Source organism: Balaenoptera borealis (assembly GCF_965194805.1).
Source record: "Balaenoptera borealis genome assembly, chromosome: 3".
In the NCBI taxonomy this organism is placed as follows: domain Eukaryota; kingdom Metazoa; phylum Chordata; class Mammalia; order Artiodactyla; family Balaenopteridae; genus Balaenoptera; species Balaenoptera borealis.
This window is the reverse complement of record NC_138866.1, coordinates 178,383,332-178,409,578: the sequence shown is the minus strand read 5'-3', so window position 1 is coordinate 178,409,578 and position 26,247 is coordinate 178,383,332. Positions and strand designations below refer to the sequence as shown.

Here is a 26,247-nt window from a genome sequence, read left to right as displayed (position 1 = left end):
CACTTAATTGATCTCAGTCTCCAGGATGACTGAGATGATGTGACCAAACACCCCATCCTGAATCACTCTGTTGGTCTTTCTGGTGTGAGCCACTCCCACCACCAAAAAACCAAAGATACTCCTTCCTCGCAAGCATAAAATTTTGAGACCACAGAGGTTACCTCTCGGAAGCTGAGGGCAAGGGCCAGACCTCTTTGAGGGCAAGGTTAAACTGGTTACTGCCTAGTTTTGCCTTTTATTTCTTTTTCTTTTTCTTTTCTTACTGCATAGACTACGACTGCCAGTGCAAGCCTGAATAGAAGTGGTAAAAGTAAAAGGTAAAGCCTTGCCTTGTTGATAGACCCTGGCTTGATCTTAAGGAGAAAACATTCAGTCTTTTACCATTAAGTCTGATGGTAGCTGCAGGGTTTTTATAGATGCCTTTATTAAGTTGAGAATGTTCCCTTTTTCCTAGTTTTCTTAACAATTTCTGACACGAATGTGTATTCAGTTTTGTCAAATGTGTTTTCTGTGTCTATGAAGAGGATTAAATGATTTCCACTTTTTGCCCACTGAAGTGACAATTCGGTTAATTTTTGTTTCCAAATTTTAAACCAAAATTGCATTCTGGGCAAGAAGCACACTTAGTCATGATGATTAGCCTTTTTATATATTGTGGGATTCAACTTCCTAAAATTTTGTTAGTGACTTTTGCATACATGATGGGAAATATTGATCTGTAGTTTTCTTTTCTTACAATTTTGTTCTGATTTTGGTGTCAGGAGGATGCTAGCTCCTTGAGATGGAAGTATTTACCCATCTTCTCTATTTTCTGGAAGAGTTTGTGTAGAATTGGTATTATTTCTAACTTAAATATATGGTAAAATTCACCAGTGAAGTCATCTGAGCCTGGAGTTTTGGGGTTTTTTTTGGGGGGGCGGTGCTTTTTGTTTTTGTAGGAAGGTTTTTAACAATTCCATTGCATTCATAGATATAAGGCTATTCATATTATCTATTTCTATTTGAATGGGATTTGGTAGTCTGTCTTTCAAGGAATCATCTTTCAAGAATCATCTAAGTTGTTACATGTTTCGGCATAATTTTCTCTCATTTTCCTTTTAATGTCTGTAGGACCTCTAGTGGTTTCCCCTCATCATTTCTGATACTGGCAATTTGTAACTTCTCTTCCCTTTCATTTTCCTTAATCAATCTGGCTAGTGTTTAGTGATCTTTTCAAAGAACCAGTTTTTGTTTCATTGATTTTTCTTTCTTTTTTTCCCTGTTTATTTGTTTGTTTGTTTTACTTTTGTTTGTTTTCTATTCCATTGGTTTCTACTTTTGTCATTATTATTTTTTTCCTTCTGTTCATTTTGGGTTGGATTTTCTCTTCTTATTCTAGTTCCTCTATGTAGAATTAGAGACTTTCTTCTTTTCTTACATAAGCATTTAGTGCTATAAATTTCCCTGTAATATTATTTTAGCAGCATACCAAAATGTTGATATGTTGGGTTTTCATTATAACTCAGCTCAAAATATTTCCCAGTTTGTTTTGTAATTTCTTCTTTAACTCATGAGCTGACTCATAGGAAGTGACTTGTTTGATTTAGAGATATTTGCAGCTAATCTAGATGTTTCATTTTTGTGCATTTCTAATTTAATTCTGCTGTCCCTCTTGATGAGAAAAACACTATATTAAAAAATCAGAGAAGAAAATACAAGCATTACTTTTTACCATCTTATTTTGATATCTTTTTAAAATTTACTATCTTATTTTTACTATCTTATTTTGATATCTTTTTAAAATTTACAACTAGTGTATATGAAATTTTGTCTCTTTCTTTAAGCTTAGCTTATCTGTGTTTTGCTTACCAAAAATAAATTGAAACTGTTTCTTAATTCCAAAATAAATTTTAGTCCAAGTCATCTAAGTGCTTAATTTAACTGTATTTATTCTCACATATCCATTTTAAGAGATTAATATTTTAAATTATATTTCTGCAATCACTTATGACACCAGTGTTTCTAAGTAAAAAAAGAAGGAAACTTTCTATTTGTTTTACCAATGATCAAAATAGGTAATTAAAATTGGGTTTCTCATGTAGGTGGTTATTTTCATTGCTAGATTAATATCCAACAATTTTCCACAGTTTATTCTCTAAGATAAAGGTTTTTTTTTTAACCATTTTGCAAAGTAAAGCTCTTTCCTCCAAGTACTCAGCAAAAATATTTGTTCCAATGTTTAATTTTTCAAGGAGAAAACAGCTAGTGTGTTGAAAATCTTCCATGTTCAGTCCAATGGTGTTTATTCCAACATATTTTATCTAATAATTCTTTTCTAAAATTTACTGTTGTTTTTATAATTTTAAAAATAAACTCAAATGGATTTATTTCTTTGAATGGGGGGGGAAAAAAAAGTACTGCGAATTGTCCCATTTGTTTCAAAGCCAGATAATGTCAACACTGTCTTTAAGCAGATTTACATGTCATTTGTTGGTACAAAGGATTAATTTAGCATACACCTGCAGAGAAGTAAATTTGGCTATAAGAGGCAGCACACATAGTATTGAGCTCACAAAGAGTAATAAAATTGTGTCCTTGATAAACAACAAGGTCCTACTGTATAGCACACATAACTATATTTGATATAAACTATAATGGAAAAGAGTTTGAAAAAGTATATATATATATACACACACACATATATGTATAACTGAGTCACTTTGCTGTGCACCAGAAACTAACACAACATTGTGAATCAACTATACGTCAATAAAAAAAATTCTTAACAAAATAAAAATAAAATTGTATCCTTGGCAAAATAATCAGGACTGAGTGGGTTTGTGTTAAGAGAGACTGCAATCATGGATAACCATGATTTATATAGATACTGTCTATAGCAGGTATAGCCAACCTACACATTATTGTTCCACACAACAAATGATAGTCTTTGCTATTTGGGACTAACAGGGATTGGAAATGGGATTATGAAAATAGGGCTCACACCACACAACCAAATCATTAGATTTGAACTCCCTGATAACATATAGACCTTAACTTGTAAAAAACCGAATTCCTTGCTTCCCCTTAAATCCCCTCCTCATGTCCAGTGTTACCACTGAATACCCCAGTCTTATTCCTCTTAGGTCTCCGTGGAATAACGCTCTGTCTCAGAATGTGAAGACCATTCAGTACGGGTTGTTAGGTTACTACACTGGCTGTACCTCTTAGGCTAATTAGTTGTTCACATTCTCTTTTATTCTTCCTCACTTGCTATCTTCTTTCTTAATAACTTTGAAAACGATAAACAATGTTTCACTTATGTAGTTGGGAATCTTTAGGGAGCCATTCTTTGTCTGTGGTTTGCCCAGATTTGAAAAGGTCTTAGAGGATAGATAACTGATTTTTGTAAGCCATACTTTTTGAATTTTTCCCATGCCCTGTGATAGACTGTGTATTTCTTTATAGATTTCTATTTGATTTTGCTACACAGATGGGCCAGGAAGTTTCTTTCAGTTGTGTTTACTAAAACCACTGCAACCTAATGGCCCCCACAGAGCACTGTAAATTGGAAATAGAGCGAATAGTGCTTAGTAAACCTGAGCCCTCGTCTTCACGTGCAAGCAACCCCCTACATTTTTGGTCATCAGTTTTATTTTCATGTATCAAATGAGGAGGTTTGAGCACGTTGTCTCCACAGTACCTGCCAAGGTCTAAATTTATGACTCTCTGGTCCTAGGAAATTTATGACCAGCCCTACAGGATTGATGACCATAGGAATAAACATTTTCAGAGAAAATGGGCTCAGCTTCTATTCTGTATTTTTTTTCTTCTCTATACCAAAATAAATAAATAAAGTTTCCCTAGAGCCTCACAACGGATGTAGAGCATGGAACCAACTCTCTGTGGCTAAACTGAGAGCAAAGTAAAGCTTTGGGTGGTGAGGTTGTCAAGATCCTTTGGGAATGGAAGCCCAAGCTCTCTGGGCATCCCTCTGATGAAATCACCCTGCCATCTTCTCTTCTCCTCACCACGTCCCCTATGAGTGATCCAAACTTGGTTTAATCAAATCAAGTCAGAAAGGGGAGCATGGCATAATCACAAACTGATCTACAAGTAGAAAACGGTAAAGCATCAGTCCAGAAGGCTGTGCTCTGCACTTTTTAGTTACTAGTGGTATATGAAGGATGAATGCAAAGGGCTTTACAATTTAGAAACATTTCTGTGGGTTGTCAGTTTAAAAAAATGGATGTCTCCCATCCACCCCTAGGAGACAATGAAGCGAAATTAACTTTGACCAAAAGCATTTGACATGTTTTCCAATCATTTGTGGTGTACAACCCAGGGTTTTATCAAAATTTTCCAGATGAGGAAAAAGAGACACACAGAAATTAAATTATTTGCCCTAGGGTCAGAATTTAACCCAATGCATTTTGCTTTCTGCTTTAGAAAGACATTACCCAAAAGATAACATTTGAAGTTGCTAAAGGCTGTGCTAATTACTGGGTACTCTTAAAAGGGCATTTAAGACTTCGGATTGCCAAGAGATGTTTTCTGTTGAAGTTAGCTGAAGGTCTGAGAATTCTTTTTAAGATACCTTTTACCTAAAAACTGCTAGAAAGCATTGTTTTGGGGGAATTATCCTTTTTAAGATTATATAACAATAACAATTTAGTTTGCAATCAATTGTTAATATGGAATAATGCCATGTGCTCCCTTTCTAGGTGTAAATAGCAGGCAAAAATACCTATGTAACAAGTTAATATCCTACTTACATGATTCTACCATGTAACTCTCACATTCTCTCACTCTGTCTCACGCTTCCAGTTATCTATAAAATAACTCTAGAACTTGATCAAGCTTTATTTTGGCTCTGGGCCTGGCCTTGTGAGAGGTATGCCTGCGTTCATGGAAAGCCAGAGAAATCTAAGAAGGAGAAATATACAAGTGGCCACTTTTCCACTCTTAAGTATTTAACTAGAAACGGTATTTCGTCACAACTGGACATTTCACACACCACACAGAATTCTAGATTTTTATCCACAAAAATGTCCCATTTCTTGATATGGCATAAAGCATGGATTATAAATCCTGTACACACACACGCGTGCACGCGGACGCCCACACACACACACAGGATCTATAGATAGATGTATGTATTTACGTATGTATATGTGAAATTAACCATCTCAGCTCAGGCATGCTCTCTGCTCTGCCCCCTAGTGCCCAAGAGAGGAGATGCTATAAAATAGTCAATCTCTGAGCTAGAGACCAGTTAATTAAGAGATGTTTCAGACCCTTACCTATTAGTGATTTTGCTGAACAAAACTTTCACTACTTTTTTCCTTGAGGGAAATATCTATTCAAATAAATTGACAGTCACTCTTTGCCGCTGCTGTTAATGTACTCCACACAAGTGAAGTGTTCTCTACATGCGCCAACACCAGCCACTGACGTCACATTCCATGTTTCAGGGTATCCCACCCTCCGCAGATCGTTCTGCCCATTCGTAACTGGGAACCGGAAGAGGAGCCCCGCAAGGAGGAGGGAGTTGGACCATTGGTGGAACATATTTATGAGGTAGCCGTTGTCTCTGTTGAAATTGTGTTCAGGGTTTGTTCTTATGCTCTTTGGTAATAATAAAAGACATCGATCTGAGGTCGGAGCTGTTTATATCCTGCCTAGATTTGTCCTCGTTTGCTCTCATATTGCAGTGGGTGCTGGGAGTGTCCTGTTAAATAACCACTCTACGGCCACTTGCTTTTTTTTTTTTTTTTTTTTTTTTTATTTATTTATTTATCTATGGCTGTGTTGGGTCTTCGTTTCTGTGAGAGGGCTTTCTCCAGTTGCGGCAAGCGGGGGCCACTCTTCATCGCGGTGCGCGGGCCTCTCACTGTCGCGGCCTCTCTTGTTGCGGAGCACAGGCTCCAGACGCGCAGGCTCAGCAATTGTGGCTCACGGGCCCAGTTGCTCCGCGGCACGTGGGATCCTCCCAGACCAGGGCTCGAACCCGCGTCCCCTGCATTGGCAGGCAGACTCTCAACCACTGCGCCACCAGGGAAGCCCAGCCACTTGCTTTTTAGTGGCGAGAGCCATTATACAGTGAGAAACATTTTATCTTGTTCCTGTTCATTTTTTAAAATTTTATTTCTTTCTTTCTTTCTTTATTTTTGGCTGTGTTGGGTCTTCGTTTCTGTGCGAGGGCTTTCTCCAGTTCCGGCGAGCGGGGGCCACTCTTCATCGCGGTGCGCGGGCCTCTCACTGTCGCGGCCTCTCTTGTTGCGGAGCACAGGCTCCAGACGCGCAGGCTCAGTAGTTGTGGCTCACGGGCCCAGCCCCTCTGTGGCATGTGGGATCTTCCCAGACCAGGGCTCAAACCCGTGTCCGCTGCATTGGCAGGCAGATTCTTAACCACTGCGCCACCAGGGAAGCCCCCCTGTTCATTTTTAAATGCTCTTTATTTCCTCTCTTTTAATGTTTGGACAGCCTACTTCTAAAAATGACTAGCTCCGTAGACTTTATTTCACTTCTTCCTACATTTTCAGCTATTTTAAAAACCCACCCACCTCTTAAACTAAAGGGTCACCAACCAGAAGTTACCAGACAGAGAAAACTGTATGGATTATTCACAATTGTACCCCCCAAAATGCATATATAATGTGGGTGGATGGTAGATAGATAAGAATAATTTTACTGTTCATTCGACTAACCCCAATCAGACATGTATCTTATTCTGAGATTTAAAAGAGTCCATTGATTTTTACAGAAGCAAACCAGGAGCTCCTGATAAAGCCCTGATGATCTGATCCCACTTCAAGTGTTAAATTGTTTATAGGGAAGAGCTTTGTGAACACATTATATGAAACATTTAAATTTTTTTATAGTTAGAAGCCAAGATATAGTAAAGGGTTAGTTTAATAGTTGTTCTTTTTTTTTTTTAAATAAAGTAAATTCTATCAGTGGAGAACAGTTTTTCCTGTTCATCTTCAAGGGGCCAGGAATGGAAATCTGGTGAAAATGATGTTCCAAGCCCTTTTCTGTTTGAGGTTCCTCCTTGGTTAATGCTCCCTATCCCTTTCTTGTGTCACGCATGCCGCTGACCCAATGGTTCTGTGACTTTCTTCTCAAGCTACAGGGGACACGAATAGCGTTCTCTAAGGATAACAATAAAGCCATTTCAAAACTGACGAGCTGGGCTTCCCTGGTGGCGCAGTGGTTGGGAGTCTGCCTGCCAATGCAGGGGACGCGGGTTCGAGCCCTGGTCTGGGAAGATCCCACATGCCGCGGAGCAACTAGGCCCGTGAACCACAACTACTGAGCCTGCGCGTCTGGAGCCTGTGCTCCGCAACGGGAGAGGCCGCGACAGTGAAAGGCCCGCGCACCGCGATGAAGAGTGGACCCCGCTTGCCGCAACTGGAGGAAGCCCTCGCACAGAAACGAAGACCCAACACAGCCAAAAATAAATAAATAAATAAATAAAAATAAAAAAAAAAAAAAAAAAAAAAACTGACGAGCTGCTTACATGTATGGGGAAAAGGCATCAGCTCCTGTGCAGTGTCAACATGAAAGCCTGCCATGTGCCCAACCTGTGCTCCAGAATCAGAAGCCCTGTCCAAAGCTGGATCAACGCTTTGGCTTAAGCTCTCTTGATAACAAAAGGATAACACAGTCCCCAAGACCATTCAGATTAAGAACCTAGCTGGAAGAAAAACTATTGTCAAATAATTTATCAAACCTTGTGTGCACTAGTTTCTCCTTAAGAATGGTGAAACTTTAAAGTCTGAAAACATTCAAACTCAGTCATTCTCAGGGCAGCCCTGTTTCTAATCTGAGCAAAATGGATCATAAAATTTTAGGGTAATAACCAGTAGTGCCAAAAGCAATCGTTGAACATTTCTTACAGGCTAATCTCATCTCTCAAAATATACTTTTATCAAAGGATGCCATGTTGCTTTGATAATATGAATTAAACAAGCCACCTAATAAGCAAAACCAATTATAAGTTGTTTTATGGATCATTACAATTGTCAGAACTGTGAAAAAAAAAAGGACAAAAGGTCCCAGCTAACCTTGAAGTGAATTTTTGAAAACCACAGTAAATTTAAATCCACTTAATGTTTTGTGTCCTGCAAGCTGTTTTGTGTCCTGCAAGCTGTTTTGTGTCCTGCAAGTATAGGATTCTTGTGTTTGAAATGTTCATCTCCTTATGCACTGTGGCCTTTCTTTCCTTGAGATTCGTTGATTAAAACAGAAGGAGCTCAGCTTTGAAATGCACACTTGAGGTGTACTGTGGTGAGCCTGGACCATCTCTGGTATTTGATGGATAGCCATTTTTCCAGAGGGTGAGAGAAAGTGCATCGCATATGGTTGCAATTGACAAATCAGTAGTCAGGAAAGGGGCAGATTTCAATGGAAAGAAAGGATAACCAAGTTTAGAAAGCATATAATTAAAATGGCATTCCTAGCACTGTGATTAAATTAATATAAGTGTCAGGTAAACTGCGCAATTATCAGACATGGTGGATCTGGTCTTTGCAAAGGAACTCTACCCTTACTTAGAGCTTCACAGATTGAATCGTCTTCTCTCAGCATCAGCTCACCTTGCTTTCAGAACTCCTCTTGCTTATAGAGACTCTGTCTTCCTATTTTCGTGGTCAAAGTCCATATTTTGGCTTTGACTTAAAGCCAAAATAAATGCTTCTTTAGAAGAGGTCCAGAGTCTATGGAGTTTGATTTCATCTTGCTGCCTTGTGCTAACCATTCCGTGATGTGTTCCTTGCTTGTAGCTGCACAACATTGGACCAAGCACCATCAGTGATACCCTTCTGGAGGTGGGCTGGCCCTTCTCTGCCCGGGACGAATTTCTCCTCTACATTTTTCATATTCAAACTCTGGGACCTCTGCGATGTCAAACAAATCCTGATATCAACCCACAGGATATAAAGGTAAGGAGCCTTGTCTAACCAGCAGCTTTGCTCTATTTTTCATGGTAAAGAGAAAATACGAACAGTGGCTTACTAAAAATAAAAAGCAAAGTAATTATGTTACTTAAGTGATAATTGATCAGATCTTTGCTTTTACTTTTATAGGTAAAATACCAGATCTAACTTAAAATATCACTCCTAGAAAACTTCAGTTTCTCCTGGTTTTATTGCTCATGGTAATCTGTCATTCATTTAGCCTCTTTCAATATTACCTCTTGCATATGGTTTGACTAGCAGCATGACTAAACCCAAATCAGAAATAGACCCCATGTCTTGTTTTGGAGAATTTGTACAAAATGCTATTTATAAAGTCTTTTTTGGTATATTGCCAAAAAACATAAGGATCTTTGCCAAAATGGGCTTTTCCAGATGTTGCCAATAGCAAGTAGTGAAATGCGATAATTTGCCAAAGGCCATCTCAATGCCCTGAGAACCCCCACCTTACAGAGGCACCTAGGTCAGGGCTTCTCAAACTCTAAGCGCATCCGAATCACCTGGAGGTCTCTGTAAGACACAGGGTCTGGAGGGCGTCTGAGATTCTGCCTCTCTGCAGACTCCCAACCCGATCACCATCTGCTGGTTTGTGAGTCACACTTGCACTACCCAGGACCTCAAGCATCCACGGAGCTGATTCTGTCCAGATTAAAACCCAAATCTGGCTTGGGGTTCCTTCTGGGAAGGAAAGAAATTAATGACTGTAAGCCCTTGAAAATGTCACATTTGAATGAAAAAAAAAAAAATCCCTTGTTAATGAGATGTTGTCGTCAAAAGAGAACTTCATTAACACTCTCTAGTACTGGCAGGGACACGATGTCTCCATTATCAATGGAGCAGAGGGCGGGCTTTGGGAAATACTAATTCAATCATCCGGAACGCAGGTCCACCTCTGTTCTCAACCAGTGGCACTGGGGCACTGACATTATGAAAGGATTTCTTCTTCAACCCAACATGCCTTTTATTCAAAGAGAGGAAGATTAAAAGGGGGTCCAGTATTCACGGATTTGTGGGGCAACAAGCCTCCTTCTTCATGGGGAACTAATAAATAAGGCCACTTGTATTCCACAGAATTATGTAAAATACTTCCTCCTTGGCATCCTTCCCCCGCCCCGCCCCATTTCCTCTCTCTTTGCTCTTGAGATAATTTTAACATCTTCAAGGACAGTAGCTTATTAGAAAATATTATCTTTAAATGTTAATGGATAACATCTAAGTAATGAAAACGTTCACATCTCTTGTTCTGCAGTTACCTGAGACCCTATTTCAGTCCTGAGATTCTTGGAGCACATGATTATGCAGAAGGTTTCTAACTCTCTTTGAGCGTAATGTTTAGTGTTTATCTGACACTATTTATATATGTTTGTATATATTATATAACTTGGTGCAGTGTGTTGGTGGTGAGTTATTTTTTTCTTTGTTGCAATTTAACAATCGTTTACACTGGCTGGAATGGTACCAATAGATAACTAGCCTTAAACATTGGCAGATTCGTGCAAACTGGATGGGAGTATGTCCCCCTTACCTCCATTCCCTGCTAGCCAGTTATTCCTTAAAGTATAGACTTTGATTAAAAATCTTTGTGAGGCTAGTGCTTTTTAAAATGCAACTCAGTTATGCTTATTTTATAAAACTCCATCAGTAGAAACTGAATATAAGATTTGATTACAATAGGAAGTAACAGCATGCTAAAATAAGTATAACAAGTCGTGAATTCTTGAAATTCTGAATTCATGGTAAACTTGAAATGTTACTACTTTCAGGTTCTCAAAGTACTTTTACCTATATTTAACAAGTATGACCCAAAGAGTCTAAATGAGCTTTTATCAATGAATAGATTTTAAAACTTGATAATCAATTTTTATATGAGTAGCTATAAACAGTTGAGAGTACTTGGAAATTACTTTCCTCTTAAGCTATTAAATAGTTTCTTGGTGAAGTCACTATTAATTTACTTGGCAATTTCTTTCTTTCTGGATAATGCAAAGCTAAACAGTCTATTCTTTGTCTTAAATACGAATTGGAAATTAGCAAATTATTTATTATATCTTGTTGTCAAAAGAATAGGCCGGGTAAACTTTTAAATCTCATATCGATTTCAGATTGTTGCATCAAAGCTAATTGCCAGGGTTGTTTTTTTTTTTAATTGGAGTATAAATAGTTTTATTTTAAACTATCTAATTTTTTTAGAAACTTAGTTCTTTAACTGGGGCGCAGAGAGGGGATGGATATGGTATAAGGAAAAAGGAGACAGAAATATATTCGCATAGGCAGAGTCAAACCACAGAAATATATTCGCACAGGCAGGGTCAAACCACAGAAATATATTCGCATAGGCAGGGTCAAACCACAGAAATATATTCTCATAGGCAGGGTCAAACCACAGAAATATATTCGCATAGGCAGGGTCAAACCACAGAAATATATTCGCATAGGCAGGGTCAAACCACAGAAATATATTCATATAGGCAGGATCAAACCACAGAAATATATTCTCATAGGCAGAATCAAACCACAGAATATATTCGCATAGGCAGGATCAAACCACAGAAATATATTCACATAGGCAGGATCAAACCACAGAAATATATTCGCATAGGAAGGATCAAACCACAGAAATATATTCGCATAGGCAGAATCAAACCACAGTATTAAATCTTACCTATGGGTGGATGAATGTACAATTCCTTACTCTATGGTTCTACAATTTCTTTATGAGTAGAGGGATAGGTGGTGAGTGTCTCTAAAACCTCTGCATCTACAAGTCTTTTCTGAGGATGCTCCAGTCTCCACTGGATCAGCCACCAAAATGTCCCAGCCATGGACCTATCAGAGGAGGAAACACCACCTCAACTTTCTGAAATTTCTTCCAGAGGATTTCCAGAGTTCTCCACCATGTTTTCCTCTTCAGCCATTCAGTTGACTTCCTTTCACAAAAAAATCCCTTCCTCTTGTGTTCACATACAATCTTTTAGTCCACTTCTCCTCCCATGTATATGCTCACTTTTATCCACTTACCACAGAAAATAGCTCTCTCCTTCACTGACTCCAACTCTCACAAGTTCTCAGGAGATTGGCTTATGAATTAGAAACCATCAGATTTCCTCTGAAACATTTTCTAGGCCACCCACTTTAAGGAACCAGTGCCACCAACTCTAAAACCTTTGAAATTCCCCAGATATCCTCCGCAGAATCTCCACAAGGCTACACTCTAATTAAGTCTATCAGCATTTAATGTAATGTACTTAACACAACCATTTTTTTCCTATTTTTAAATATTACTCATGTAGCAACTGCCCTGGCTTTATTTTTTATTGCAAATACTTAGTTGTATGCATCAAAGCCATACTGTGGATAAAGTAGATTTTCTTGTGGGCTGGCCCGAGAACTGAATCATCATTTAAAACATCATTTCTAAAGAGAAAGGTATTCTGAGTGCCAAACATCTAGCTGAAAACCTTCTGAAATACAACCCACCTATAAATTAAGTATGCCTTCCAAATGCACTCTCCTCACTTCAGCCTCTAAGTCCAAATAGGCCTGACCAGGTTCAGTTCTCACAGGAAGTGTACTGTTTGGTTATCCCATCAGTTACCCGAATGTCCACAAGGTTTGAAGAGGAGACACTGACCACGTTGGAAAGCCACCACCATGTCCGTGTTCTCCTAAGACCTGTGGCTGTCTTAGGAGAAAGTGGGCACAAGATCTCACCCACATCCCACTCATTTGTTACCCAAGTCCAGAGCATCGACAACTAAGTTAGGGTTGGGGGCAGGGAGGACACATTCAGAAGGGCGTGAGGTTTTTATCTGTAAGTGCCTGCCTCGTGTTAGCCTTCGTGGGGACCCACTCAGCCTGCTTTCTGACACTGTTCAAACGTCTGAGTGTGGGGGTAGAAAGAAGCCCGGGGAGATGATGGGCTTCAGGAAAAGCTTGAGTGAGGTGCACAGCCCCTTGCGGAGTGCAGCTCAAGCAAGCATGAGGGGTGGCCCTTGGGAGTGTCACTGTCACCACGGCTTTCACTCCCAACTCCAGTGAAAAGGCTGTGGTCTCTGGTTTTCTGTTCCTCCCATGATAGTTCCACTTCATTTCTCTGTCTTCTACAAGCCTTGGGGCAGAGGCAGGTGGCCGTGAAGTTTCTACTTCCAGACTCCATGGTCTAGGGCAGGGACAGAGGGTTTGGAGGTAGCCATTTCCCCACATCCAACCATCTGAAATATTTTGAAACCTTCAACTGTCTGCAGCACTCCGACCAATCCATTAAATCTAATTCGTTCCAGATCCTTCTTGGAATAAAATATTAGAGTTGGGTAAAGTATTTCTCAACTATTCTAAAGGCAGTAAAATAATGATTTCAAACTACCAATTTTCTTATTTTGGTGGACTCTATCCTAGGGTTGGGAGAGTCCTTCAAACAGGCTACGATCTCTCGATAAGATGAAGTTGAAAAAGTCAACACGATTAAGGAATCAAATTTGCATAGAACGTGAAGAATTTTTTTAATTGGCAAGATTTTGTCAGGAACAGCCAAGTATGAGATGCTGGGACACAGAGCTACGGATTGTAAGACTGTGCCCAGAGAGGAAGACAAACAAGGTGGTCAAAGCCAACCTGCGTTAAGATCACAGTAGAATGTTCTGGGGCTGAGTTCAAGAAAGGAGAGTCCTGAGGTAAAAATGATCTGACGGGGACTGGACTAGGATGACTGATAGCAAGAGAGAAAGCCAAGGTATGAAGACCTGTCTCTGGAGCCATGGAAGGCAGGACGTTACCACTGAGAACTGATCTCTTGAACAAGACCATTCCCACAGCAAGTCCAAATTACAACCAGAGAGTGCAGACATGGAAAGCAGAAACACAGAAACTATTCATCAGGGGTTATAGCCCTGCAAATTGCTTTTTTAAATCAGACAGTGGCTTGGCAAACTTGCATAGTTTTGTCTTATCCTTAAGAGAATTTTCTTCCTTCATAACTGCCTCCATCTGCTATTGCTTCTTGTTAATTCAGAGTGCAGGACACTCGGTACTTCCTAGGTCAGCAGCTCCCAGCCCAACTCTCTCTCTGTCTCTCTTTCCCTCTCTCTCCCCCGCCCTTCCCTCCCCCCCTCTCTCTCCCCTCCCTCTCTCCTCTCTCTCTCCTTTCTCTCCTGCTCCCTCTGATAGAGGAATTTCATTCACCTGTTACTTACAACACTACCTGTAGTAGTGTTACTTATCACATTAGCAATTTTCAGCCACCAAAGACAATATACTTTCTGAGGTCTATTTCTCTTTGCCTTATCTTCTCTTTAAGATGGTCTTCAAGTTCTCGTGTATATTTCAAAATGTAAAAACACATGTCCAACAACTAAGCTTCAAAATCACCAACGGAGTGAATTGATTCTTTCAGTTGTGCTTTGCATGAACTGTTCAGGAGGTTAATAAACAGTTGTGGTTTGTTTCTCTCCCAACAAATCCTGAACATTTATGTCTTAAAGAAAATGACATGGTGGACCGACCCCTTGGACTTGTCTCTGTTTCGATTTAATTACAAAGTGTCACAGGAGAGAAGGGCACTGCCTCTTGTGTTCTAGGAATATCTGAAATCCAAAGGCAAATGACAAACAAGTTGAAAAAATAGCATGTGTTGTGTTTGTTTGGATTCACAGAGCCCTTAATCTAATGTCACCCAACTCTTCCAAAGCTGCATTTCCAACTGCATTGCACATTCCAGCCACACAGTATCCCTTTAATCTGTCAATTTAAACCTATACTAGAGTAAGAGTTTGTGAAGATTTATGGAAATAGAAAACTCCTGTTGGGGTCAGATTCTGACTAGCAGCTGGGGAGAGAGCCATATTGCTAACAATTGTTTCCTTATTGCAGAAAGAAGCAATTTTCATGTTTGTTCTAAAGAAGATACATGAGTGTTTACCACCAGCTTCCATAGCACTTAGCAAACTACCCTGAACTGAAAGTCCGCCTAACATAGGTGCTAAGGGGCCAGCCTCCCTCACCCCTAAGGGTTTCAGATTAAGGAAAAACTTGACTTATGGGTTCATGATCCATTGTGAAACAGGCTCTGAAATTTCATCTGGAAAATAGCCTTTAACTAACTGTTTACATTTCTTGGATAACTTCTACCTTGTTTTTTGGGTTGTATTTTGTTTTGTCCTTTGAAATAATCTCTGGAATGCCATTTGAGAAAACTGTGTTGCGAGCCATTGGAAGACTTTCTGATGATGGTGTTTAAGCGTGGAGTTCCTCTGTTTGTAAAACAATGTCACTAAAAGAAAGAAACACATTTTATCAACCAATCCCGGCTGTGTCATAGTTCATTCTCTAGCTCAGAGCAAGTCCTTTGTTTTACCGAGAGACCACTTAGAAATATTTGTGAGAAATGGTACACCAGGGACCACCACAATAGGTTGTGTCATAACTTTATCTGTACACAAGCTGCATCTGATATGAACACACAGGAAGTTGAAGAGTTTTCTTCTCTTTGGGTTATTATTTTACTACAGCTACTGCTACTACTACTGCTGCTACTACTAGGCTATACCTTAGGAATAAAAAATATTCCCTAGTTCTTTCCAGCATCTCTGCTCTATAGTTTGGTTACTTACAAAGTTAACATGTCTCCCAGTGACCTATTAAAAAAAGAAGAAATTGGACATAACAAATCTCAAAGCAAAAATTACACACACACACACACAGAGCGTATGATGGAAAACATATAAGGGAATCTTAAAGATTTCCACAATTCTGAATTTTCTAAGCTCAAGTTTTAATCTTACGCTGTAAAGGTTTCTCTATCAGATTCTCCACCATTGAGTGTCCCTGAGCTAACTCATGGCTCACCTGCCATTGCCCTGGAATACTGCAAAGGCCATGGGGCTGACCCTCCCCCCACTCCCAGGCACCTCATCATCCCAGGGCTCTGATCATCACCTCTAGCTACCTGACCTCCGAAATATTCAGTTCAGCAACCAAGACTCTAAATCAATCTCCTGTTTTTCTATTTTTCTCACTTCCTTTCTCCACTAGCCCTTTTCTTCCTTGATATGAAAGCTTTCTCTGAGTCAGTTCACCCACCCCACTCTCAAGGCTGCCTTTGGCCATGCTTTCTCTCCTGCCAAGCCTGGAATCCACGAGGAGCTGGTTAAAACATTCTTGTACAAGCTCCCTTACTTCGCCTCCCTTGTCCTCTATCCTTTCCGAGTCCCTGCACCCTCCCAGATTTTGGCTTCTCTACCACTTAGCCTGTGGGCTTGTTGCAGCCCGAGGGCGGCTCGTGCTCACTGGGCCGCAGCATCTGCAGACTGCCCTCTGCCATCTGATGGTCTCTCCCTCCGGCTCTCCTCACCGGCTTCTCCAGACCTTCACTCCTCTCCCCGTACCTCCTACCCAGTCTCCCGAACATCACTACTATTAGCAGGTGACCTTAAAGCGAGACGGTCTTCAAATGACCCATTTCCCATCCCAAACCCCTCCTCGCCGCCCGCCTCCTGCCCACACATACACCTTCCAATCGTCGCTCCCTCATCCTCAGTTCCTCTCCCGCACTTTCAGAGGAAAGTTCTTCTCCCGGTTCCAAATTTAACTTTGCTGCATCGACTATTCCCCCTGTTTCCTGTATCTGCAATCTTCTCTCTACTAGCTCCTTCCTTGGAACCTATAAAGTTACTTAAATTTCCTCCATCTTCAAAACAAACAATAAGCAAATAACTTGCCTCTGTAGCCTCTTCCAAGAACGGATTTCTTTTCCCTTCCATTGTTAGCCAAGCTTGCTACCCCTACTTCCTTACTTCTGTCTTACTCTTATTATAATTTTTTTGGTTTTCATCTTAAGAGGTACTAAATGTCCATCATAGGAATATATCAGGCAAGATGTAAAAACATAAAGAAGAAAATATTTAATTTCTAGTAATGTCATAACCCATTTACTGTTATATTTTCTATTTATTTATGCATTGTTTTTTCATTTCACCCATAAACATTTCATTGTATATTGCCAATAATTAAGGACACTCTTTAGAAATCCATAATTCCATTATCATACCTAAAAAGTAATTAGCAAAACTTCCTTAATATCATTAAAACTCCATCACTGCCTAACAATTAGATGGCTATTCTAAATAGTCCTATTTCTGATACACAATGTAAATAAACAGCCATTTTTAAAAATCGTATTATGTGTGCAATTTTGTAACCGGCCTTTTCCTCTTACTAAGATCTTATATCTTTCTAAATTACTACATAGCTCTACATCATTTTAAAAAAACTGTCCAGTAGTCTTCTGTATAAATGTCATAACTTTTAAACCAGCATCCTCTTTATGCCCTTAAAGCTTTATGTTTCTATCTTTTGTCTCCGTTATAAATAGCTGCTAAGAATATTCATGTTTTATTTTGCTTTGTTTTAGTGCTTTCTTATTTGGAGGATGAAGCTGCACCTCATCCCATAGCCGTTAGGAATTAGTTAATAAGAGAATAAGACTGAGATTTAATTTCGTACTTCTTCAAATAATTATCCATTTCTCTAAACCCATTCATTCTTTAGCTTCTGTGGTTCAGTTTCCACCTATAGCAATCCCCTGCTCAGGAAAGGGCATCCATAACTTCTTTTTTTCTTCTGTTCTTGTTTTTTTTAAATTGAGATATAATTGACATATAACATTTTATTGTATTCAGATGTACAACATAATGATTCGATATCTGTATATATTGCAAAATGATCACGATGTCTAGTTAACATCCATCACTTTATATATTTACAAATTTTTTTCCCTTGGGATGAGAACTTTTAAGATGTACTCTCTTAGCAGCTTTCAGATATACACTACAGTATTGTTACTTATAGTCACCATGCTATACATTACATCCCCAGGACTTATTTACTTTATAACTGAGATTTGTACTTTTTGATCCCCTTGATCCATTTCACCCACCACTGACCCTCACCTCTCACAACCACCAGTCTATTCTCTAATAAGTTTGTTTCATGATTTTTTTTGTTTTTGTTTTTGTTTTTTTAGATTTCACTTGTAAGTAAGATCATAAGGTCTTTCGGGGTCTTATTTCACTGAGCATATTGCCCTCAAGGTCCATCCGTGTTGTCACAAATGGCAGGATTTCCTTCTTTTTTATGGCTGAATAATACTGCATTGTATATCGTTGTATATGTTTAGCACAATTTCTTTGTCCATTCATCCACTGGTGGACACTTAGGTTGCTTCCAGGTTTGGCTATTGGAAATAGTGTTGCAGTGAACATGAGTGCAGATAGCTTTTCCAGTTAGTGTTTTTGTTTTCTTCGGGTAACTATCCAGAAGTGGAGTTGCTGGATGATATGTCCATAATTTCTTAAGTGACAAATTCAGTGAATCCTTTTAGTCCTAACCTTTCTTTATTCCTCTGCAGGATTTAACATTCTTAGTCACTTATTTTTCATTTATTTTTCTTTTCTGCTACATTCTTTTGGTCAAGCAAGTCCCTGAAGCCAGCCCAGGCTTAAGGGGGGGAATTAGACCCTAACCTGTCCATGGGAGGAATAGCAAAGAATCTAGCCCATTTGGCACTATTTTTGCAACGTTCTTTTTCTGAGGCTCCTGTAGAATCACACTTTCCTGGATTGTCTCCTACATCTGATTTCTCCCCCTGTGACTTTTCCCGGCTGGGTCTTCTTCCTCTTTTTTTTTTTTTTTCTGATATTTGTTGGGATGTTATATATGACTCTATGCTTCTCATTTGACATTTTCTCATGGGGCAACTCAGACCAGTTGGCAGACAGTGACTGTACAGCTTGATAGGTGCTGATGGAGAGCAGGGCCATCACCTGGAACGTCAGACAGGCCTCGGGGAATCAGCCTGGTGCAGGGCAGGAGCGGAGCGTGGTTCTGCTCGCTGGGAAGCAGGGTGCCCGGGCCTCTTGATGCAAAGGGGAGGCTGGAGCAGCAGGCAGAGGTCAGCATATAGAGGGCTGCATCACACCAAGAAGCCTGGACTCCATCTTTCTGTTTATCCAGTAGATTCTTCTAGGTTCTTGGGACATACTGAGCACTATCATTTCAGCTGCAGTGTAGGAATATCTTTTTTCATTCCATGGAGACGAGTATACTAGGATTCTTCCTGTGACTCCAAAAAAAAAGACTGGGTAAAAGAAGATGTGCTGTCAGGGACGGGTAGTAGGGAGCAAAAAATTAGGTTTTATATTCAGTCGGTCTAGAATTTTAATGGGATACTATGTGTGACTTATTGGAATTCTCAAAATATTTATTTGGTGACCAGATATGGCCAGCACGGAGCCTGAGATAACATCGTAAGTTCAGGAACACCTGAAAAACAAACTCAGGGCTGAAAACAAGCTCCATCACGGCACAGTGCTCACGTGGTGTGCTAGGGAAGAGTCATTTTCATTACAATACAGTTCTCTCCTGAGGGAGCAGTACTTAACAGCTACAGGGTTTGGGGCTCAGACACGCCCAAGTCCTTGACCACATCTGGCTGTTTCCCCACCATCAGCACCTCACTTTTCTGCCACCTCAGGATGCATCTCACCACACAGAATGTTCCTCGGTTCCCTGATCGACAATGAGAGCAAAGTAATGGGGAAATGACAGCTCACGCTTAGAAAGTCACTTCCACCTTCTCTGCCCTTACGGGGAAATCACTTCTGCTTAAAATCTTATGCTTACAAAGATAAACTTTCCAGGAGTGCCTTCCCCGGGCTTCAGGAATTCCTATGATTGGAGAATGGAAAGGCTTGTTTGCCGCCAGTGTGGTTCATCTTGCTGATGGGTATGCTGCTGGTCAATGAGAACGGGTCTGAATTCTCAGGTGAATCATAGTCAAGAAAAAAAAAATTGCCTAGCGCTCAAGGCTAATGAAAAGGTACCGAGTGCTCATGTACCTGATGTGTGGTTTCTGGCTCGCTCTTTGCAGCCCGCTGCCCCCCCCGAAGACACCCCCGAGCTGAGCGCCTTTTTGAGGAACTCCACCATCCCTCATCTGGTCAGGAAGAGAGATGTGCCTGCGCTGGAGCCTCACAGACAGAGCCCCGCAAAGATCCTGGTGAGTTGTCTCAGTGCGCAGATTTTGGACTGGACAGAACTCCCAAATGCACGTGGTTTTAACTTCAAGTACTGCTTTTCAGTCCCCTCCCAGGCTCAGATATGCCCCAGTTTTTGGCAGTACGTATTGTAGATGTGAAGGCAACTACTTTTTTTTTTTTTTTGCAATATAACCTTTTCACTCTTCTGAACCTGCTCTGGGGGCCACATGAGAGAAGTAACAGTGAAAACATAAAAGGTGACCTTTCATGCATTTCAAGAAGACACAGATTCAGTCGTCAGCTGGTCCCCAGACACTGAACTGGTGAGAGTTTGAAGTGAGCCTGGAACACTGCCCATGCATTGGGTCCTTGGGGTGTCACACTCCATTCCTGAATCTCACAATTCTCTGCTCCAGTGGAAGAACTGAGAATGGTATTTGCAGATTTCCTGGGCCCAAAGCAGTGGGGTCTGTAGTGGATCTAGCCTGAGCTTAGTCAGCCTTTCGTAAAACTGTGGACGGCATTCATGACTCAGCTTTTTTTTTTTTTTTTTTTTGGCCATGCTGCGTGTCATGCACGATTTTATCTTAGTTCCTGGACCAGGGATCAACCCCCTGCCCCCTGCAGTGGAAGTACGGAGTCTTAACCAGTGGACTGAGAGGGAAATCCCATGACTCAGCATTTTCGATTCAGTTTTCCCACTCATTCCAATGTGAATGTTAATGCCATTGGTTGTATGTGTAAAAAAGGCTAAAATGTTGTGGTCTTTTTTAATGTATGTCTTTTAAAAAAATTTATGCTAGCCCTGACATATAATGAGTGTACTGTCTCAAGAATCTTTGATCACTGTAACAAATGATAATAAAACTTACATAATCTCCCAGCACTTCACAAGTAGAGACACATGGGGATGGGTAGGGCAAAAAGTAACCAAATATATAGAAAAACAGCAGTATAAAACAGAATTTTTCAAGTCAGGATGACAGACTGAACACATGTATTTGCCTAGTTTGCTTCCCCAGATCCCAATGAAAAGACAATAAAAATTTAATTAGTGAAAATGTATGTCTTGAACATGCTCTGACATGTATTTATTTCATCTTGACCATACAAAATGTTTCAAACACGGAAATGGCCACAAAGTGCAAGGAGCAAGTCTAACATAATCAGTTAAACTTAAATCAAGCGAGGAACATTTATTGTAATATTGATAGAAGTACCTGCAATTACATGGCAAAAAGCTATGGCAGTTGGCAGATATGACTCAAGGTCCTGTAAATTTTTATGGCACTGTAATATTTTTCAAAACATAAGAGTAGGGAATCTATATGCTATGCAGTTTAGGATAAGTTAATAACACTAATATTATTATTTTTAAAAAGTTTCCAGGAAGAATGATAGAACAGAAAACAATGATTTAAGTTATGAGGTTGTAATGTACAGCATGGTGACTACAATTAATAATACTGTACTGCATGGTGACTACAATTAATAATACCGTCCTGCATATTTGAAAGTTGCTGAGAGAGTAGAGCTTAAAAGTGCTCATCACAAGAAAAGAAAATTATGTAACTATGCGTGGTGATGGGTGTTAAGTAGACTTATTGTAGTGCTCATTTCACAATATGTACAAATATTGAATCATTTCACTGTATACCTGAAACTAATCATGTTCTATGTCAATTATACCTCAATTCATTTTTTTTTGAATTTTATTTTTTTTATACTGCAGGTTCTTATTAGTTATCTATTTTACACATATTACTGTATACATGTCAATCCCAATCGCCCAATTCAGCACACCACCATCCCCACCCCACCGCGGTTTTCCCCCCTTGGTGTCCATACGTTTGTTCTCTACATCTGTGTCTCAATTTCTACCCTGCAAACCGGTTCATCTGTACCATTTTTCTAGGTTCCACATGTATGCGTTATTATACGATATTTGTTTTTCTCTTTCTGACTTACTTCACTCTGTATGACAGTCTCTAGATTCATCCATGTCTCTACAAATTACCCAATTTCGTTCCTTTTTATGGCTGAGTAATATTCCATTGTATATATGTACCACATCTTCTTTATCCATTCGTCTGTCGATGGACATTTAGGTTGCTTCCATGACCTGGCTATTGTGAATAGTGCTGCAATGAACATTGGGATGCATGTGTCTTTTTGAATTACGGTTTTCTCTGGGTATATGCCCAGTAGTGGGATTGCTGGGTCAGGTGTTAATTCTATTCTTATTTTTAAGGAACCTCCATACTGTTCTCCATAGTGGCTGTATCAATTTACATTCCCACCAACAGTGCAGGAGGGTCCCCTTTTCTCCACACCCTCTCCAGCATTTGTTGTTTGTAGATTTTCTGATGATGCCCATTCTAACTGGTGTGAGGTGATACCTCATTGTAGTTTTGATTTGCATTTCTCTAATAATTAGTGATGTTGAGCAGCTTTTCATGTGCTTCTTGGCCATCTGTATGTCTTCTTTGGAGAAATGTCTATTTAGGCCTTCTGCCCATTTTTGGATTGGGTTGTTTGTTTTTTTAATATTGAGCTGCATGAGCTGTTTATATATTTTGGAGATGAATCCTTTGTCTGTTGATTCGTTTGCAAATATTTTCTCCCATTCTGAGGGTTGTCTTTTTGTCTTGTTTGTAGTTTCCTCTGCTTTGCAAAAGCTTTTAAGTTTCATTAGGTCCCATTCATTTGTTTTTATTTCCATTACTCTGGGAGGTGGATCAAAAAAGATCTTGCTGTGATTTATGTCAAAGAGTGTTCTTCCTATGTTTTCCTCTAAGAGTTTTATAGTGTCCAGCCTTACATTTAGGTCTCTAATCCATTTTGAGTTTATTTTTGTGTATGGTGTTAGGGAGTGTTCTAACTTCATTCTTTTACATGTAGCTGTCCAGTTTTCCCAGCACCACTTACTGAAGAGACTGTCTTTTCTCCACTGTATATCCTTGCCTCCTTTGTCATAGATTAGTTGACCATAGGTGCGTGGGTTTATCTCTGGGCTTTCTAGCCTGTTCCACTGATCTATATTTCTGTTTTTCTGCCAGTACCATATTGTCTTGATTACTGTAGCTTTGTAGTATAGTCTGAAGTCAGGGAGTCTGATTCCTCCAGCTCCGTTTTTTTCCCTCAAGACTGCTTTGGCTATTCGGGGTCTTTTGTGTCTCCATACAAATTTTAAGATTTTTTGTTCTAGTTCTGTAAAAAATGCCATTGGTAATTTGATAGGGATTGCATTGAATCTGTAGATTGCTTTGGGTAGTATAGTCATTTTCACAATGTTGATTCTTCTAATCCAAGAACATGGTATATCTCTCCATCTGTTTGTATCATCTTTAATTTCTTTCATCAGTGTCTTACAGTTTTCTGCATACAGGTCTTTTGTCTCCCTAGGTAGGTTTATTCCTAGGTATTATATTCTTTTTGTTGCAATGGTAAATGGGAGTGTTTCCTTAATCTCTCTTTCAGATTTTTCATCATTAGTGTATAGGAATGCAAGAGATTTCTGTGCATTAATTTTGTATCCTGCAACTTTACCAAATTCATTGATTAGCTCTAGTAGTTTTCTGGTGGCATCTTTAGGATTCTCTATGTATAGTATCATGTCATCTGCAAACAGTGACAGTTTTACTTCTTCTTTTCCAATTTGGATTCCTTTTATTTCTTTTTCTTCTCTGATTGCCATGGCTGGGACTTCCAAATCTATGTTGAATAATAGTGGTGAGAGTGGAAATCCTTGTCTTGTTCCTGATCTTAGAGGAAATGCTTTCAGTTTTTCACCATTGAGAATGACGTTTGCTGTGGGTTTGTCGTATATGACCTTTATTATGTTGAGGTAGGTTCCCTCTGTGCCCACTTTCTGGAGAATTTTTATCATAAATGGGTGTTGAATTTTGTCAAAAGCTTTTTCTGCATCTATTGAGATGATCATATGGTTTTTATCCTTCAGTTTGTTAATATGGTGTATCACATTGATTGATTTGCGTATATTGAAGAATCCTTGCATCCCTGGGATAAATCCCACTTGATCATGGTGTATGATCCTTTTAAGGTGTTGTTGGATTCTGTTTGCTAGTATTTTGTTGAGGATTTTTGCATCTATATTCATCAGTGATATTGGTCTGTAATTTTCTTTTTTTTGTAGTATCTTTGGTTTTGGTATCAGGGTGATGGTGGCCTCATAGAATGAGTTTGGGAGTGTTCCTTCCTCCACAATTTTTTGGAAGAGTTTGAGAAGGATGGGTGTTAGCTCTTCTCTAAATGTTTGATAGAGTTCACCTGTGAAGCCATCTGGTCCTGGACTTTTGTTTGTTGGAAGATTTTTAATCACAGTTTCAATTTCATTACTTGTGATTGGTCTGTTCATATTTTCTATTTCTTCCTGGTTCAGTCTTGGAAGGTTATCCCTTTCTAAGTATTTGTCCATTTCTTCCAGGTTGTCCATTTTATTGGCATAGAGTTGCTTGTAGTAGTCTCTTAGGATGCTTTGTATTTCTGTGGTGTCTGTTGTAACTTCTCCTTTTTCATTTCTAATTTTATTGATTTGAGTCCTCTCCCTCTTTTTCTTGATTTTTTTTAAAAAAGAAAACAATGACTGACAGCTATAGAATTCTCATACTCAGTGCCAATGAGAAAGCCCTCTGGCGAGCCAATGTCCAAACCTATGGGAACCAACAATTTGGAAAATCAAGATTTAAATATATTTTCCATTTTCCACTTTGGTGTATTTCTCATGCATATGCTGAGGCAATGGAGTTCAATAACTAAAATTCCTTTGAATATTATATTCACTTCTGTTGTAAGGTCAGATTTTTTTCCCTCCTATTCTGTCTCATTAAAGCTTTTTAATGCAAGACGATTTTTAACTTCTGAATATTGTAGAAACGTATTATTTACAGATGAGAGCAAGTCGATCCTTTATTTCCATATCTGATTTTGATAACTCATGTTTTATTCCCTTTCTCTCTTATTGGTTCAAAAATTGCAAATCATCCACCTCCCCATGTCCTCAAGTCAGACAGTTCTGGATAGAGAGTGATTATGCAAAGTTTATTTTAAAATCAAAAGCCAAATAAGACCTCCTACAGTTTTTGTTTAGTTAAAAACAACTTACTGAATCCCATTTCTGATTAGGAATTTGAAAGTGCAAAATGCCAGCATCCTGTGTTGGGATCATAATTTCCAATTTGCATAGAAAAAATCTGTATCTGTTAACATGGAACTATAATTTCTCGTCCGCCTAAGAATATCCTTGCCTTTCTCATCTTGGGTCCCCACTGCTTTTGTACTTTTCATCCCATCTCCTCCTCTCCAAGCTTTCTTTTCCCCCCTTTCACTACTCAGCGTGCAGAAACCTTATCTTTCTGACCCTCCTCAGCATATGATACTCTTGACCACTTCTTGAAATCATCTCATCTCTTGCCATCCCCAAAACATTCTCTTCTGGTTCTCTTCCTGCCTTCTGGCCTGCCCCTTCTTGGAATTTTTCACCGACTTCTCTTCGGCCCATCTCTAAATGCTCCTGTGCCTCAGGATTCCATCCTCAGCCCCCTCCCTCTTCTCTCCCATTGATTTTGCTCTTTTAGAGAAATTTCTTGGGTGACCCTAACTCCAGTCATGCCTAGGTGGGCCTTCTGCCATCTTAGCCCCTCCTGACTACACTCTAGACTGTATACGTCCATCTGGATGTTTGATCCACCCCAGCCCCAACATGTGCAAAACTGTCTCCATGATCCCCCTGAAATGTGCTTCTTCTCTAGCATTCCCAATCTCAGGAAAGCCAGTACCCATTCACTCAATCCCCCAAGCAAAAGAGCTCCCCCATCCCTCTCTCTCCTTCGTCCCAACCTTTGATTGGATATAGTCCAATAGTCACCAAGGATCTATTCTACTTCCTAAACTTCTCTAGAATTCATCTTCCTCTCTCCAGTCCCACTGCATCAGTTCAGGGCCCCACATTTCTCACCTGGACTCTGGCCATTTCTCACTTGGCCTTTATCAACCTCCTTGCCTCCCACTCTTCTCCTTCCATTCTTCCTCACCTACCACCCGTCCCCTAAAATACAAACATGATTAGATCCCTGGCTTAAAATGCTTCATGGGCTTCCCGGGACCTTCTGGATCAAATTGAAACGTCTTAGCAAATAGGAAGATTCTTTACCACCTAGACTTTCCCTCATTCCTATCTCATTTCCACCTGCCCACCCCACCCCCCAAATACCCTTTTCTCCTCTCTTCTGAACATGCCCTGG

At 39.7% G+C, this 26,247-nt stretch overlaps 2 protein-coding genes across 2 annotated transcripts in view; one reads left to right on the top strand and one right to left on the bottom strand.

Moving 5' to 3' along the window:
- LOC309625687 (uncharacterized protein) overlaps nucleotides 1-26,247 on the bottom strand; it is a 201,306-nt gene that overhangs the window by 28,999 nt on the left and 146,060 nt on the right. The window lies entirely within an intron of this gene.
- The window catches only part of ITGA8 (integrin subunit alpha 8), a 183,133-nt gene that overhangs the window by 128,025 nt on the left and 28,861 nt on the right, over nucleotides 1-26,247 (top strand). Inside the window, exons 24-26 of the mRNA XM_082385316.1 lie at nucleotides 5,451-5,556; nucleotides 8,763-8,921; nucleotides 19,876-20,004. Of these exons, the coding sequence (XP_082241442.1) occupies nucleotides 5,451-5,556; nucleotides 8,763-8,921; nucleotides 19,876-20,004 (394 nt within the window). The remainder of the gene's footprint in view (nucleotides 1-5,450; nucleotides 5,557-8,762; nucleotides 8,922-19,875; nucleotides 20,005-26,247) is intronic.